This window comes from Pan paniscus, chromosome 1, assembly GCF_029289425.2.
Source record: "Pan paniscus chromosome 1, NHGRI_mPanPan1-v2.0_pri, whole genome shotgun sequence".
Classification (NCBI taxonomy): domain Eukaryota; kingdom Metazoa; phylum Chordata; class Mammalia; order Primates; family Hominidae; genus Pan; species Pan paniscus.
In genome coordinates, this window is record NC_073249.2 from 12,755,334 (window position 1) to 12,773,590 (window position 18,257).

An 18,257-nucleotide genomic window follows, 5' to 3' on the forward strand; every position below is an offset into this window, starting at 1 on the left:
AAAAGCACACACTCCGTGGTGTAAGACCTAAAATTAAGGTTCAGTGTCACATGCTGCCTTGGCATCTGGTAAAATCAGAAGGGCTGGACTACAAATTCCTCTCCAAACTCTGCTCTTAAGGATAAGATCCCCCAGCTAAACAATGCTCCTTATCAAGAGATTAGGCACAATTCCTGCTTATTTTTTATTTTATTTTTTAAATAAGAGACAGGGGCAGGCGGATCACCTGAGGTTGGGAGCTTGGGACCAGCCTGACCAACATGGAGAAACCCCCGTCTCTACTAAAAATACAAAATTAGCCAAGAGTGGTAGCGCATGCCTGTAATCCTAGCTACTCTGGAGGCTGAGGCAGGAGAATCACTTGAACTCAGGAGACAAAGTTTGCAGTGAGCTGAGACCACGCCATTGCACTCCAGCCTGGAGAACAAGAGCAAAACTCCGTCTCAAAAAAATAAAAATAAGAGACAGAGGGTCTCACTCTGTCATCCAGGCTGGAGTGCATCTCACAGTAACTTGGAACTCCTAGGCTCATGTGATCCTCCCACCTCAGCCTCCCAAGTATCTGGGAAGATAGGCATGTGCCACCACACCAAGCTAAGTAAGATATAGGGCCTCACTGTGTTGTCCATGCTGGTTTTGAACTCCTGGCCTCAAGTGATTCTCCTGCCTTGGCCTCCCAAAGTGTTGGGATTACTAGTGTGAGCCACTGTGACTGCCCCCTGCTTATTTTTGGGTAGTGGGTTTCAGTTTCCTACCAACATGTGGAATTATTCAAACAGGCTGATCACGAACTCACATGGGAACCAGAAGGCAGCCCACCCTTTTGATGCCACAATGTTTGTCTCACACAGCCCATGGTTTTTTGCTCTGCTCTCAAGTACAACATCTGTGTCCCCCTGCGTGGCTCTGTGTGATGGGCAGTGTCCTCCTCCCCTGGGCTGTGCATATATGTGACTCATAAACTGCTGCTGATCTTGTCTCTCCAGTGTTGGATGTGTGTGTTTGTCCATCCCCATAATCCTAGAGCAGGGGTGAGGAGAAGGTGATCAAAACAACTGGCATGATAGCCAGGAGTGGTGGCTCACGCCTGTAATGACAGCTATTCAGGAGGCTGAGGCAGGAGGAGCACTTGAGGCAGGAGTTTAAGAGCAGCCTGGGCAACCCAGTGAGACCCAGTCTCAAAAAACTTAAAAATTAGCCAGGTATGGTGGTGTGTGCCTGTAGTCCCAGCTACTTGGAAGGCTGAGAGAGGAGGATCACTTGAGCCCAGGAGTTCAAGGCTGCAGTGAGCTCTGATCGATCATGCCACTGCACTCCAGCCTGGGGGACAGAGTGAGACCCTGTCTCCAAAAATAAAAAAATAAAAAAAAAAAGACAAGAAAAATAAAAGAAAAGAAACAACTGGCATAATGAACAGGATGACCCAACCACAATCAAGGACATTTGGTCAGATTTCATTAACTGCTCTTGGCTAACCAACTTCACTAATACCACGCAGGCTGCCTGGGATAGAATTGACAATTACTGGAAGATTTGCACTCTGGCCTATGCAATGCTGTGTTGTCTTTGTTGATTGTTTGCTATCTCATCCCAAGATGAAAACTGTTGTGAACTGACTGGACCCCAGAGCTGTCAGTTTGGGCCTGTGTTTGGCAGGTGGTCTCTTGAGGCTCCCATCTGTAAAGACGGTGGTAGCACATCCCCCTAACCGGTTGCTGCTTAAGTCCCACTTATCAAGGGACAGGTGCAAGCTCTCTTAGCAATACAACTAGCTTGGTGACCATCACTGGCCACTTGGGGCAGCTGTACAGACACTGTTTGTGAAGTGCATCCCCAGGTCAGCCATGGGGGTGGTCCTTTGCAGACAGAGGTTTGCAGAAAGGAAGGAGAGAGACCAGGGAGTTCTCCAGGGGAGTTTCCCTGGTGCCCTGGTTGCTGCTAAGGCAAGGGCAGTGACCCTGCCCATCCCCTCAGCTGCTGCTTCCCTTGCTGCTGCCCATGTGTTCTCCTGACCCCCAGGGGCATCGAGGTACACAGCTATGGCAGTCTGTGGCCCAGGTGCTAATGAAGAAAGAAAACGGGAAAAAGCATTTGGTACTCAACTGCTCTCTCGGCACAGAGCCCCTGGCGAGCGCACCCAGCTGTGCTTAGCGCTGCTGCTTCCAACACGCCAAAGAGCTCATCTTGCCATAGTGGGTTTAATGTCCCCACTTGGGCCACAGACAAAACCACCTGGCTGGATGAGGACCCCATCCCCAGGGAGACCGACTGGCATTCCCTGGAGGAAGAGGTGGCTGCCTGCGACGGGGGCCACCTGGCTCCCAACACTTTGCTCATAACCTCCCAGAAGGTCCCTTGGGACATATGGAGACAAAAACTGCAAGCCACAACTTTATGTGGCTAGAAATCCAAAATATTCTGAGGGCATTTGTACAAGACAGGAAAAAATCCATAAACAAATCAGTTAATTAATTAAGGAAAACCCTCATGGCAGAAAAGACAAAGTTGTAGCAGAGTCCCTCCACCTCTGGGTTACAGGCCAGCACTCTTCCATTGGGCTGGACCACGCTGCAGCTTATGCCCCTGTTGCAGCAAAGATCCTGATCCTCAGAGTTGTAGGGAAACCTCCTGGTAGCCCCGGGGCACAGTAAAAGGGTTAATTCACCCTGACACAAGCCCACAGTTTTTAAACTATATGAGAGCAACCACTGCCACAGGGAAGGCCCCACCCCTGATGATACTGATTTGAGGTTCTCTGGGGGAAGAAATTTATCAATATGAGCAGAGTAGAGAAGACTGCCCCTGCCAAAAATATATCCAGTGACCATAAAAAGGGAATGAAAGAGAGATAAAAAGAAACCTGGACACAAAGGAGAAGACAGGTTGGGTGTGGTGGCTCACACCTGTAATCCCAGCACTTTGGGAGGCCAAGATGGGAGGGTTGCTTGAGGGCCCAGAGTTCAAAATCAGCCCAGGCAACACAGTAAGACCCTATTTCTACAAAAAGTTTAAAAATTAGCTGGGCATGGTGTCACATGCCTATCGTCCCAGCTATTTGGGAGGCTGAGGTGGGAGGATCACTTGGCTCCCTGATCACACCACCGCACCCCAGCCCTGAGTGACAGAGCAACGTCCTGTTCCAAAAAAAAAGATGCTTCACAGTGGATTACTACAATTTTATTTTATTTATTTATTTTTCGAGACGGAGTCTTGTTCTGTCACCCAGGCTGGAGTGCAGTGGTGCGATCTCAGCTCACTGCAACCTCCATTTCCCAGGTTTGAGTGATTCTCCTACCCCAGATTCCCAAGAAGCTAGGATTACAGGTGCCCACCACCACGCCCGGCTAATTTTTGTATTTTTAGTAGAGACAGGGTTTCACCATGTTGTCCAGGCTGGTTTTGAGCTCCTGACCTCAAGTGATCTGCCCACCTCGGCCTCGCAAAGTGCTGGGATTACAGGTGTGAGCCACCGCATCTAGCCAGATTACTACACTTTTACTGCTGTGGTCTCATCCCTTAAGGCTTCCATACCCCATGCCTAATATGATTGGAAAACACTGACTCCATCCAATTAGTGACTAGAAAATATTTTGCTATTACAGATTTGCCTAATATGTTCTGTTCAGTGACTATCTCAATAGTCTCTCAATCAAAGTTTGCCTTCATCTGCAAACAGACATGATACATCTTTACAAGGCACCCATGGGGCATTTCAAGAGCCTGGTCATCACACACAGGCTTTGCAGGCAAGATCTAACTGCATCCTACTTTCTCAGTCTCATGAGTGTGATGACATTACATGGATGAGATCCTCCTCTGAGGACATTCTCACTTGACATTTTCATGCAGGCCACAGAATACAGTACTCACAACAATGCTCACGGAAAGAGATGGGCCACTGCCCCACACATAGCGCAAGGCCCTGCCACCTTGGTGAAATTCCTAAAAATTACTTGGTAAACTAAGGGCTGCTCCCACCCAAACACTGTCAATAAATAGCTATTGACCCTCTCTGCACCCACAATGTGAATACAAGTCTAGTATATTTTTAGCTCTTTTTTGGGTTCTGGTGGCAACATATTTCTCATTTACAAATTTAATCTCATTGATGCCAGTACTTGCAAGTCAGCTCAATGTAAATTTGGGCCCCTCCAATAAAAGTCTACAACAGGCAGTCCCATTAGGACCCCCAGAGATTTCTGGAGCTTCAGCAACCTCCTCTCATTCCTCCTGAAGTCTCTGGACCACCCACGATAGCTGAAAGTTGTCCATAGGCTTTTGATGCAAGAAACTGCCCTCCCAGGCCCTGTTCTATACATTATTAGAGCAGCAACTGCTAGCTGCATACTGGGCTCTCTTGGAAATAGAGGCTGTCATTAAACACTAGCTGTGACCCTCCATACTGCGCTGTCCATTATGCCTTGGGTCATGGAAGCAAAATCCTGGAAGCTCTGCATGGTTACCAAGGCCTCCTTGATACAGGATGGAGCTAAACCCGGGCACTCTGGAATATTCCATCTGCAGGAAGGGGTGGCTTCCCCCATCCCTCACCAGAGCCCATAGTGCTGGAAAAAGTCACCCCTCTTGCAGACTCCTAGGTTATCTGGGGAGCCCCTTCAAAGCAACTGAGTGAAGAGCAATGGGAATTTGTAGACTTTACAGATGACATCACCCCCATCATACACGATGAAGCTCAGCAGACAGTTGCTGCTTTCCATCCCTTAACCAGGATATCCCTGATAAAGGAAGGACCCAAGATTAGCAAAACTGGCCAAACTTCAGGCAGTCATCTTATTGCTGGATGTCCTGGCCAACAAATCGCCCCATCTGCACAGTTTTTATAAATTTTTGGACCATTGCCTAAGAGTTGCACCCTTTGTGGTAAAGAACTCTCAGAATCTCTTGCCTCAAATACACCCAAACTATAAATAAAGAAACAGATGTCTCTATGTACAGCAAGGCCACCATACAAGGCTTCAGCAGAACATTTCCAGTCTCCTTTGGAGTCCCACTTATTACTGACAGTGAGCAAGACACTCATTTCTCTTCTAAGAACATACAATGCCAGGCTCTTAAGCCATTCAATGAAACTTCCACCTCCCCTCTCGTATCAGGCAGCAGGTTCGATTGAGAGGCATAATGAAATCTTCAAGAAACTCCTATGTAAGTTACTGGGTGTCACTATTGCCACAGGCCTTAATGAATCTAAATCCACAACCTCTGGGGACATGTACTCCCTACACCAATGCCACACGGGTTCCTCAACTGCCTTTACTGGCCATCAGGGGGACACCTCTAAAGTTCCTGTTTTTGATGACCATCTCACCATGTGGCCCTCTCCCTCCTGGTCAAGTGCCTTCCTTGCTTCTTAGTGGGGCATTTCTATTCCCTAGAAGTCTCAGCCATCATCAAGGTTTAAATTTATGCCATGGCATCTAGGGGTGAACTGTTGTATAAGACCTAACATTGAGACTCAATTTATGTGCTGCCTTGACATTGGTAGAACTGGGAAGGGCTCACACCTGTAATTCCAGCACTTTGGGAGGCCAATGTGGGTGGATCACCTGAGGTCAGGAGTTAGAGACCAGTTAGAGGTTAGGTTAACATGGTGAAACCCCATCTTTACTAAAAATACAAAACTTAGCCAGGCGTGGTGGCGGGCATCTGTAATCCCAACTACACAGGAGGCTGCGGCAGGAGAATGGCTTGAACTTGGGAGGCAGAGGTTGCAGTGAGCCGAGATTGAGCCACTGCACCCCAGCCTGGGCGACAGAGTGAGACTCTGTCTCAAAAAAAAAAAAAAAAAAAAGAACTGGGAAGGTCTTGAATGGCCTAACCACAAGTCTCCTTCCCACTCTGCTCCCATGGCCAAAGTCCCCTAGCCAAACAACGCCCCTTACCAAGGGGACCACGCACAGTCCTTGTTCTCTTTTTGTAATGGGCTTCATTTCCCCTGATTCCATGGACTTAACTCAAACAAGCCAATCACATCCTGACAACCAGGAGGCACCCCACTTGCTTAATACCATAAAGCCTGTCTGACAGCCCCTTGTTGTTTGCTCTGCTCCTAAGTGCAACCCCCATGTGGCCCTGCATGACACGCAGTGTCCTCCCCTCCTGGACTGAGTATACATGACTCATAAATTCCTGTCGATCTCATCTGTTAAGTGTTGAGTGTCATGTGTTTGGCCATCCCTGTAACCCTAAGATGGAATCCCTCCCTCACCAACAGGGTGAAGAGGAGACAATCAAAACACATTCTCCCCTGGCAGGGCACGGTGGCTCACACCTGTAATCCCAGCACTTTGGGAGGCCGAGGCAGGTGGATCACCTGAGGTCAGGACTTCGAGACCAGCCTGGCCAACATGGTGAAACCACATCTCTACTAAAAATACAAAAATTAACTTGGTGTGGTGGCGGGTGCCTGTAATCTCAGCTACTCAGGAGGCTGAGGCAGGAGAATTGCTTGAACTCAGGAGTGCAGTGAGCCAAGACCGTGCCACTGTACTCCAGCCTAGGTGACAGAGCTAGACTCCATCTCAAAAAAAAAATTCTCCCCTGATTAACAACGTGATATCAAATTCCAGTGTGTTCATTCGTCTGTCATTTTACTAAGCCTTTCAGACAGTAGAGAGTGGGATTATACTTGTCCCAACAGCTCACCCTCCTAAAGGTCAAACCTAAACCATTTTGGTTCTCTTGTTCAAGTTCAGGTTGCCAGTGAAAAGCAAAGGAACTTGAAATTCATGTTAAACATTTAACATCTTTCCATATGAATTGCTAGGAAGCAACTTCCATTCCAAAGTTGTGTTAACTTCACAGTTTTCCCACCTGTGGTGAAGATGGTACAAAATAGCTTAAAAACTGATTTTGTTCCATCAGATTCTAATCTTTAGTCACAGAATTCAAGGCCATACTCTAAACTTTAAGGTTGGCAGAAATATATTATAACAGAAATTTTAGCACCACGTAAATGTTTAAAGTTATTTAGCCTTAAATACAGAACCATTTAACTCAGGGTTGAAAAGTCAGGATGAAGTGAGGGATTGATTGATTAAGCCATTTGATTTTTACCTTCATTAGCAGTCTTTTTATTTTATGTATTTATTTATTTTGAAACAAAGTCTCACTTTGTTGTCCAGGGTGGAGTGCAGTGGCATGATCTCAGCTCTCTGCAATCTCTGCCTCCCAGGTTCAAGCGATTCTCGTGCCTCAGCCACTCCAGTATCTGGGATTACAGGTGCGTGCCACCACCACACCTGACTAATTTTATTTTTGTATTTTTAGTAGAGACGGGGTATCGCCATGTTGACCAGGCTGGTCTGGAACTCCTGGCCTCAAGTAATCCACCCGCCTTGGCCACCCAAAGTGCTGGGATTACAGGCGTGAGTCACCGTCCATGCATTAGCATTCATTCACCTATTATGCGCTGAGCTGCTAGATTGGTTCAAATAAGGGACCATGTATATTCATTGTCTCACACACAATTCTGACTGGAATAAAAGACTTTCTTTTCATAATAGTATTATCTGGGAAACCCAAGCTAAAAGTGTGGTCTTTGCCTGAGGCTGTGTATGTTATCTTTTTACAGCTAGAGCGGTCGCCATCTGACCCAGGCTTGCCTCGCTCTCAGCTCTCCTGCCTGTCAGTCAGAGTGCTGAGCTCTCCCCCAGACCGCCTTAGTTGGAATCTCCAGGGGCCCAGAAGTCTGCGTTGTTGACAAGCATCCCCACATTCTGATGCACACTGAAGTGTCATTCGTCACAGCCCAACGTAATAGGCGTGTGATTTCAATCACAGTCATCCCCACAATGTCAAAATTATTAACCCAGATTTCTTTAAAGTGCTTTTTTCCCAATACGAGAAGTTGAGTTTTTTGTTTTGTTTTAGTTTTGTTTTTGTTGAGATGGGGGCTCACTGTTGCCCAAGCTGTAGTGCAGTGGTGCAATTATAGCTATAGCTCACTGCAGCCTCGAACTCCCAGGCTCAAACGATCCTCCAGCCTAAGCCTCCCACGTAGCTGGGACTACAGGTGTGCACCACTACACTCAGCTAATTAACTTTTTTTTTTTTTTTTTGGAGAGATAGGAGTCTCACTATGTTGCTCAGGCTGGTCTGAAACTCCTAGTCTCAAGTGGTCCTCCTGCCTCGGCCTCTTGAAACACTGGCAAAGAACTTGAATTTAACAGCGACTTTTCTCAGGTGGCTTTCCAAATGCTCCCATGGTCATAGTCCTCTCCCTCCCCTCTATCCTCTTATGCACAAAAGATTAAAAAATGTTTTGGAGAGTTGTTACCATTGTATTCTTGCCATGACTGGGAGGGGAGGGCAGGTTGGTTTTTAGTTTACTGTAACAGAAGATTCCCAAGAGGGTCTCTGTCAAGGCTTGGGGAGCGGGGGCGGGGAGTGTATTTATTGAACAAGCAGGATGAGAACACAGAGCAAACCACACAGGTGGGAGGATGAGGAGTTTCCCGTGAGAACAGGGACAACTCTTCACATGGCATCATTATCGATCCGTGAGGTAGGAAATCATATCAAATACAACATATTGGCTTCCTAGTTTTAGGACAGACCTTTCTACTTTTGAATTATTTAGTGATTTCCTAGTACTTGTTTGTTTCCTCTTCACGTGTTCAAACTGAACTACTTCTACATTTAATTAACACGTTGTTCTAAAAGGCACCCCCAAACAGCATCTATATTTAAGTTCAAGTTCCTCAGACTTCTTAAGGGTAGCATTAGTCTACCTTACTTTGGCTGAGTGCGGTGGCTCACGCCTGTAATCCCAACACTTTAGGAGGCCGAGGTGGATGGATCGCTTGAGGTCAGGAGTTCGAGACCAGCCTGGCCAACATGGTGAAACCCCATTTCTACTAAAAATACAAAAATTAGCTGGGTGTGGTGGTGGGCGCCTGTAGTCCCAGCTACTCAGGAGGCTGAAGTGAGAGAATTGCTTGAGCCTGGGAGGCAAAGGTTGCAGTGAGTCGAGATCATGCCACTGCACTCTAGCCTGGGTGACAGAGCAAGACTCAGAAAAAAAGAAAAGAGGCCGGGCGCGGTGGCTCACGCCTGTAATCCCAGCACTTTGGGAGGCCGAGGCAGGTGGATCATGAAGTCAGGAGATCGAGACCATCCTGGCTAACACGGTGAAACCCCGTCTTTACTAAAAATACAAAAAATTAGCTGGGCGTGGTGGTGGGCGCCTATAGTCCCAGCTATTCGGGAGGCTGAGGCAGGAGAATGGCGTGAACTTGGGAGGCAGAGCTTGCAGTGAGCCGAGATCGCACCACTGCACTCCAGCCTGGGCGACAGAGCGAGAATCCGTCTCAAAAAAAAAAAGAAAAAAAGAAAGAGAGAAAAAAAAGTCTACCTTACTTCTCTTTAACTTCTAAATACACTATAACATTTTTTTGAACAATCAAAGAAAAGAGCAGGGACACGAGAGAAAATGAAGATGATAAAATCTTGTTAGATTCGTGTATTTAAGTGTAATTTTCTTCCATTACAAATAGTGGCTCAAAAATCAAAATTCCTTTTCCAAACACATTTTTCTCTCGAAAATGTGAACAGTCACATTTTCTTCAGAACAATCAAGCAGCAGCTTCTGCGAGATACTGGGAATCACGGGATGGAAAATAAACCTCAATCTCACCAGTTCTTAGTACCCGCAGACTCACAGAACAGCCATCAGAAAAGAGCCCCAAACCAAATGAACCCCCAAAAACTGTAAAATCAGGGGGGTGGCTGCTTGAGGTGGAAGTTCTGCATTTATGCCCAATGAGAAAACAGATATAATTTATATCAACACATTTCACCTCAAAAACAGATGCTGACAAATGAAATTACACTAGATTTCCACAGCTGATTATTAAAACCACATTATTCAAAACCAATCTATTCTGGCCACTGTTAAAGGTTTATACTCTCTGTGAATGAAGTAGGAATATGTTAGCAGTATGTAAGAGATTTTGTGAAACCGTTAACGCTAATTACAAATGATGCTTCTAGTAAATAAAGCTGGCCTCCTTAAAACTCACTTAAACGTTGGTGTCCTAGTCTTTCCTTTACAGAATTAAATTACAATTGCTTTTAAGTCTATAAATCAGTCTCTTCGTTAATTCACGTGGATTTTTCTTTCCCTGAAAACAACTTTTATTTATTTATTTATTTATTTTTGAGACAGGGTCTCATTCTGTTACCCAGGCTGGGGTGTAGCCCAGGAAGTTCATGCCTCACTGCAGCCTCAACCTCCCAGGCTCAGGTGATCCTCCCACCCCAGCTTCCCTGGTAGCTGGGATTACAGGCACATGTCACCACGCCCAGCTAATTTTTTATATATTTTTGTAGAGACGGGGTTTCGCCATGTTGCCCAGGCTGGTCTTGAACTCCTGGAGTCAAGTGTGAGCCATGGCACCCAGCCATAAACAACTTTAATGAGAAAATTACCACAATGTCTAATGATAGTATCGGTCCCACTAGTGACATCAAAGAAAAATGCTAGCAGACATCAAGTTGTTATATTGTTGAGGGCAAATGTAGGAGTAAGTTTTTAAACTTCTAGACTTGGTTCATTTACATATAAAATGATGTATTCATTTGGAGATAGGAAATTATGCACTTAATAATAATGTTCACTCCAATCTGTTCCTTGATCTAAGAAAAAAATACTATTCAGCATGAATAAGGACAAAGAGAAGACCTAGGGTATGGTTTTCGCATTCACGTTACTTATAAATTCATTAAGATTTTTGTAGAACTCAAATTCTAGGAGAAATCTGATAATACAATTACTGTAGTATCAGGTTGCTAAGCAACAATCTTTTTCTTTCAAAACAGGAAATCACACTTAAGAGTGACAAAAAAAGATATTGAGCCTGATGGCACCACGACATTCAATGCTAGGGCCATTACAGCTCCGTCTTTTTCTAAGACAGTTTCACTTTGCCATTCTGACTGAAGGCTTGATTTTAAGCTTGATTTTTCATACTTCTTCGGCTGGATTTCCCTGCACCCCTGTCTGGTGTTCACAAGTGCCAGGCACCATTCTCGATTTATTTCATTGAATTCTCACCAGCACCCTGGGAGGTGGACGGTAACCTTGTCCTCCCCGCTGTGCTGAGGAGGAAACAGAGACCCTGAGACCTGAAGCCACTTGCTGAGGCCACTCACAGCCTTTTTGGACAGAAAAGAAAGGACACTCTAATGGTGTCATTTCAGGGAGCAGGGAGAAGGGTCTGGGATAGTAGGGGGAGAAGAGGAGGGGAGCTTTGGCCAAACTCTGGACAGGTTGGCCCTGGGGATCTCTCTACGATTATCCACTACCATGAGAACTGCTGGGGAGACTCACGTTAGTGCGTGCTGGGCAGGCCTACCCCTCCATGGTGACCAGGATGCCAGGTGCCCCTGCCATCTCTGAAACTAGTCAGATCTGATTGTCCCCCACTCCACCCCATCCCACCCCTCATCTCTGGATTGTCAGCAGACTACAAGGTAGAGGCCCCACTGTGACAACCTGCAACTTGGCCTCCATAAAGGAACACAGGGCCCAGGTGCAGTGGGTGGCTCATGCCTGTAATCCCAGCTCTTTGGGAGGGCAAGGCAGGTGGATCATCTGAGGTCAGGAGTTCAAGACCAGCCTGACCAACATGGTGAAACCCCGTCTCTACTAAAAATACAAAATTAGCCGGGTGCGGTGGCAGGCACCTGTAATCCCAGCTACTTGGAAGGCTGAGGGAGGAGAATCGCTTGAACCCGGGAGGCAGAGGTTGCAGTGAGCCAAGATTGAGCCATTGCACTCCAGCTTGGGCAACAAGAGTGAAACTCTGTCTCAAAAAATAATAATTAAAAAAAAGGAACATAGCCCTGCTGACCACCCAGCAGGAGAGGTTATGGAAGGCTAGGGTCTAGCCACCCCTATGGTCTGCACCATGCCTAAAGCATAAGTGTATGGGTTATCAAAGGTAGCTTTTTTAGTTTGCTTTTGGGCCTAACAAGCATCCCTCACCCCTTTGTCTAGCCACAGAACAGTGGTTTGGGCAAAATCCACTCCATGACCCTCCTCCCCGACCCGATCTCAAGGCTCAGACCTGGCCAATGCCCTCCATCCTCCTGATGACAATAGCTGATTTAAGGATGGCCACATGACCTGAACTGCCACAATCACAATCATCTCTAAAATTGTGCTATCCGTGCTGGTGGAAAGGCTCCCTCTTCCTCCACCACCTTGAGAACGCCATCTAAAGCAGGAGGCGCTAGTAATCATCTTTCCCTCCACGGGGGGAAATCCTGCCCAAGAATGGAGCCAACATGGAAGAAGACAGAGCCATGAGATGGACTCAGCCTGACAGCCTCACTTAGATGCTTGGATGCAGCAGGGCCCAAAGACCCCAAAGTCAGCAAGTTCCCACTTTTTTTTTTTTTTTTTGAGATGGAGTTTGTTGCCCAGGCTGGAGTGCAGTGGTGCGATCTTGGCTCACTGCAACCTCTGCCTCCCAGGTTCAAGCGATTCTCCTGCCTCAGCCTCCTTAGTAGCTGGGATTACAGGTGCCTGCCACCACGCCCACACCACACCTCAGGCTATCCACCTGCCTCGGCCTCCCAAAGTGCAGGGATTACAGGTGCGAGCCACCGCGCCTGGCCAGTTCCCGCTTTTTAAACAAATTAGTGTTAGATTTCTCTCCCTTTGCAAACCAAAGTCCCAGCTGTCTTCATTTTATGCCTGTTAAAAACACCACAGGAATTTAACGCATAATTTGTTATGGAATAATTTACAGTTTTTAATAAGAAAATTCATTTCTTTTGCAAGGTTAAAAGATACTATTTAAAAAAAGAAAAAAATTAATTTCTGAGACAATTATGTCACAAGTCACGAGCTAATCTATGGGCATGTTTCTGCTTTACAATTTTAAATAATGAAAAATTAGGTCGACTAGTGCTTTGTTCACAATATTAAAATAATCACACATTCAAGTAGTTATTTTAACTGTACATACCTTTAGGGAGTTCCGTATCTTGAATGGGATATTTGTCTGACTGTAGAAACCAATAAAAGAGGAGAGTTATTTTTAAATGCCATGTAAGATCAAAGTGAAAAGAAAGCTTTGTCTTGGGAAAGTTATGACTTCAATTAAAAACTTGAAAATGTTTAACCTCAAACTTATCAACTGGCCTTATCCATTGATTGTGTTTATTCTCAGTCGACAGGAATGAAATCAAGGTTGACAAGAGGTTAATGCTGGAACATGAAACAGAATAAGCCTTCCAAATTTCCACAGCTTGGACCACGAAACTACACTTCCTCTCTTTTCTGCAGTGCTAGCCTCCTGCAGTTTACAATTGAGGAGCATTTGTTGTCATGAATTATGAGGACAGATGCATTTCTTCTCACCGTTTCTGCAATAGTCACTGGGGTCAATAAGCATGTGTTCTGGGCAGTACTCACTATTGCAGAGCTCTGGCCTGGGTCGACTGAGACAGGATGATTCAAAAGATCCCTTCCCTACTGACTGCACAAAGATCTAAAAATCAGTAATTATGCAGAATTCAGCACAGTTCCTCAATGCATCAGTTGAGAGTAATACTGTTACAGGAATTCAAAATAGCAAATGTTCTCACAATCACATATATTTCTTTTCATTTATTCATACTTACATGCCGATATCTAAAGTTCCAGAAACTTATTTCAGACTAAACAATGTAGCCATTTCTGAAAACGTCCATGAGAGGAATGAAAAGGAGCCTAATTTCCCAACCCTGTCCCCTAACCCCTGCTCGGCTCCCAACTCCACTCAGCCCTGTCCTTCAGCCTGAACAAAATTACACCTCAACAATTTCCTGTAGCTCTCCACCCATGTCTTCCTCTGAGAGAGGAGAGAAAGAAAGAAATGGAGAATCGAGGGTTTTGTTTTAAATGCCTTTCCTGGGAGTTTCTTTGGAGCTGGGCAGTAAAGTTTTAAAACTTCTAGAAGCCTCCAACCTCTCCCAACAAAAATAAATTAGTAAATAAAAATTAATCACACAGAATAGTCCTACAGTTCTACCCCAGATCAAATTAGTTCTCATCATTCTACTCCCAAGACCATGGAACACAAACCTGTACTAGAACATTTATCACTCTGTTTCAAAAAGAGGCTGGGTGCGGTGGCTCACGCCTGTAATCCCAGCACTTTGGGAGGCTGAGGCAGGCAGATCACCTGAGATCAGAAGTTCGAGACCAGCCTGGCCAACATGGTGAAACCCCATCTCTACTAAAAATACAAAAATTAGCTGGGCATGGTGGCCCGTGCCTGTAATCCCAGCTGCTCAGGAGGCTGAGTTACGAGAATTGCCCCGGGAGGCGGAGGTTGCAGTGAGCTGAGATCGTGCCATCGCACTCCAGCCTGAGCAACAGAGCAAGAGTTGGTCTCAAAATAAATAAATAAATAAAAATAAACAGTACTTGTCTATTTCCTCAGATAGACTGAGTTTTCCCAGAGATGGAATTACAATCTGTGCATTCCCAGATTGTAACATAGTTTTAAGTAAACATCCACTGAAAGTCTGCATGGAAGAACACAGAAGCCAGAGCAAGTGCAGGGCTCCTAGAAAGACGATGCTGGAGCTAGCCCTAGAGAATGGCTGAGAATTGGATGAACTCAGAAGAAGCAGCAAAGTAGTTGCAGGTGGCAGGCATGGCAGGAGCAGGGAACAGGTGGCTGGAAGAGCGGAGGGTATAGAACTGAAACAGAGAGTCTGTTGGAGGTGGACAGAGGAAGGCGGGATTAGATGAGAAATGATGGACCCAGTTTCTAAGTAAGACCAAGAAAGATAAGCAAAGGGATTTAGGTGGGATGCCCTTCTAGGTTCTCGGGAAACTTGCTACCTGCCTTGCACTGACTTTGCCTGAGGGAAGATGGTCAACACAGTCTTGCAAGAAGTCAGACAAGCAGGCAATGACAATTCTCTGAGATGGCAAATAGGGATTGGGCTACGGAGAAGGGAGCACCTGAAGGTCCCAAGGCAAGTAAGGCTTCGTAGATCAGGGGAACACTTGAATTGAGATGGGAAGAAGCACAGGAGTTCATTAGGTAAAGATGCAGGGAGATTTTCCTTGCCAGAGGGAACAGCATTATTGCTACCCTGGGAGGGTGAGAGGCATGGCGTATTAAGAAGCACCACATAGCTACACAGGGCTGGGTCAGCAGGTGAGCAGTGGATGCTGAGGTAAGGCCATGGAGGACCTCATCTCCCATGTCAAGGGGTATATACTAAATCCTGTACCCAGCGGGAATACTGTGGGTTGAATTCTGTCTCCCAAACCAGATGTGTTGAAGTCCTAACCCCCAGTCCCTCAGAATATGACTTTATTTGGAAATAGGGTAGTTGTAGAGGTAATTAGTTAAGTTATGAGGAGGGTAGGCCCTTGACCCAATATGATTGGTATCTTTAAAAGAAGAGACGAGGGCCAGGCACGGTGGCTCACGCCTGTAATCCCAGCACTTTGGGAGGCCAAGGCAGGCGGATCACCTGAGATCAGGAGTGCGAGACCAGCCTGACTAACATGGTGAAACCCCGTCTCTACTAAAAATACAAAAAAATTAGCCAGGCCTGTTGGTGGGCACCTGTAATCCCAGCTACTTGGGAGGCTGAGGCAGGAGAATCACTTGAACCTGGGAGGCAGAGGTTGCAGTGAGCCGAGATCACGCCATTGCACATTGCACTCCAGCCTGGGCGACAAGAGTGAAACCCCATCTCAAAAAAAAAAAGAAGAAGAAGAAGAGGAAGAAAAGGAAGAAGAAGAAGAAAGAAGAATGAGAAGGAGAAGGAGAGACAAGACACAAACACCCTGGGAGAAGATGGTCATGTGCTAACGAGTGAGAGAACGGAGTGATGCCTCTATAAGCTGAGGAGCTTCCACGATGGCTGGCAACCACTACAAGCTAGAAGAGACAAGGAAAGATTCTTCCCTACGGGTCTCAGAGGGAGAATGGCCCTGAGGACACCTTGATTTCAAGCTTCCAGCCTCCAGAACCAGGAGCAAATACATTTCTATTGTGAAAGCTGCCCAGTCTGTGGTATTTTGTTGCGACAGCCCTAAGAAACTAGTAAGAGGGACACTTTGGAAAGATCACTTTGCCCCCAGCATGGAGAAGTAATTAGAGGTAGCCGAGCCCCAAGGTGAGCATAAGGACATGGCTCCAAGGGAGGGAAAGAAAACCTGGTATCAGGAAGTAAGCAGGATACCAGGGAGAACTGGAGAGTCACAGGTGGGGGCAGTGGGAAGGGAAAGAAGGCAAACTGAATAACACTTTATAGAAACCAAAGGCTTTAGTAACAAGCTACTCCAGAGACGTATAAGCCATGGCCACAGGGTTGTTCTTCGTTCCATTTTAATCAGAGTGAAGAGACTGAGAATTTTTCATAGGAATTTCCAGTGGGTATCAAAGCTTGACCCCCTACGCTGTCTACAATTTACCAAGCCAGGGGTAATTAAAGGACAGGAAAACAAACACCTCAGGTCCGCAAGACACCTAAGATTTAAAGACATTTAGTTGAATTATATGAAGTGTATTTTGTGTCGCTGTAACTAAATTAGTTAACCAAAACTTTTCATGAGTTGGTAGATCCCATCCTCTGAGGATCTGGAACAGAAGGAATGTGTCCTACACAATATGCCCATCACACATACTGCCTGACAGAGAGCACCGCTTTGGCCCTCAGCAAGAAGCAGTGCTGGGCAGGAGCACAGGGCTCCGGTCTAGGTGGCGGCACACTTCCATTAACTGTCCTTTCTGCATCTGTAGGATGGGGGTACGTGCCCCACCATCTCAAGGGATGGTTGGGAGGATCTTGGGAGGTTGAAAAATAATGATGGCAGCCATAAAAAAGAACAAAATTCTCTCCTTTGCAGCAACATGGATGCAGCTGGAAGCCATCATCCCAAGTGAAATAACTCAGAAACAGAAAATCAAATACTGCATGTTCTCACTTATAAGTGGGAGCTAAAGAATGGGTACACACGGACATAAAGATGGAAATAACAGACACTAGGGACTCCAAAAGGGGGGAGGTTGGGAGGAGGGCTCAGGGTTGAAAAATTACCTATTAGGTACAGCGTTCACTATGTGGGTGATGGATTTATGAGAAGCCCAAACCTAACCATTATGCTATACATCCACGTAACAAAGCTGCGTATGTACCCATGGAATCTGAAATTAAAATGATAATAATAATAAAACCATAAAATGAATTTTAAAAAACCAATATATGTGAAATCTTTGGATACCCTTAAAGCAATAGCCTCAGAATGGTTACGGGAGGGTGGGGAGAGGATGAGGCTCAGAAGGCAGCTGCTAGAATTAAACGCTGTAACTGAGGTAAATCCAATAGCGTGTGTCCATCTGGCATCCAGGCTGCTCCATTACCAGACCAGTAGTATTAAAAACAGGCAAGTAGGCCAGGCACGGTGGCTCACATCTGTAATCCCAGCACTTTGGGAGGCCGAGGGTGGCAGATCACCTGAGGTTAGGAGTTCAAGACCAGCCTGGCCAACATGGTGAAACCCCCACTCTACCAAAAAAAAAAAAAAAATTAGCCAGGCATGGTGGCGCATGCCTGTGGTCCCAGCTACTTGGGAGGCTGAGGCAGGAGAATCGCTTGAACCTGGGAGGCAGAGATTGCAGTGAGCTGAGATCGCGCCACTGCACTCCAGCCTGGGTGAGAGTGCGAGACTCCGTCTAAAAAAAAATAAAAATAAAAAATGAAATTAAAAAAACCAGGGAAGTGGACAAAGCCCTCACATAATGTACTATCACCTCCAACACGAGCAAAAGAAGAAAAGAATCTAACGCCATTTTTAGCCTGGAGAAACCCAAAGTTTATTATTATCACATAGAATACCAAGATAAAGCAGTTTTTCTTAGAAAAATCTTACTTTGGGGTTTCTGATGCACATGTAAATACTGAGTAATAAAAACGTAAAGAAATAACAGAGAAAAAAGCAAAACAATAATTATCACCATTAGTGTAAAATTTGTCACCTACCATGTTAAAGGATAAAGTGCTAGGGTCTGTGTCTTCCACTGGTTCCTTTGCCATATGATCTGTAAAAAGAACAAAAACAAACAAATAGAGCGGGTTTGCTTTCATTTAAAACCACAAATGAGTCCTTTGATAACTGTCTCTATACAGAGGCAAGTAATTTTACTTAGGCTGAAGAAAACCTTACTTCTTTTTTTTTTTTTTTTTAAGAAATAGGATTGGCTGGGTGAGGTAGC

General features: G+C 45.7%; 1 protein-coding gene across 2 annotated transcripts in view; it reads right to left on the minus strand.

Annotated features, from left to right (window-relative positions):
* The window catches only part of EDARADD (EDAR associated via death domain), an 85,026-nt gene that overhangs the window by 52,954 nt on the left and 13,815 nt on the right, over nt 1–18,257 (minus strand). For both annotated transcript variants that reach the window (XM_003824510.5, XM_034949463.3), the window contains exons 2-3: nt 18,025–18,083; nt 12,996–13,035 (exon numbers count right to left, since the gene is read on the minus strand). In XM_003824510.5, coding sequence (XP_003824558.1) covers nt 12,996–13,035; nt 18,025–18,083 — 99 coding nt within the window. The remainder of the gene's footprint in view (nt 1–12,995; nt 13,036–18,024; nt 18,084–18,257) is intronic.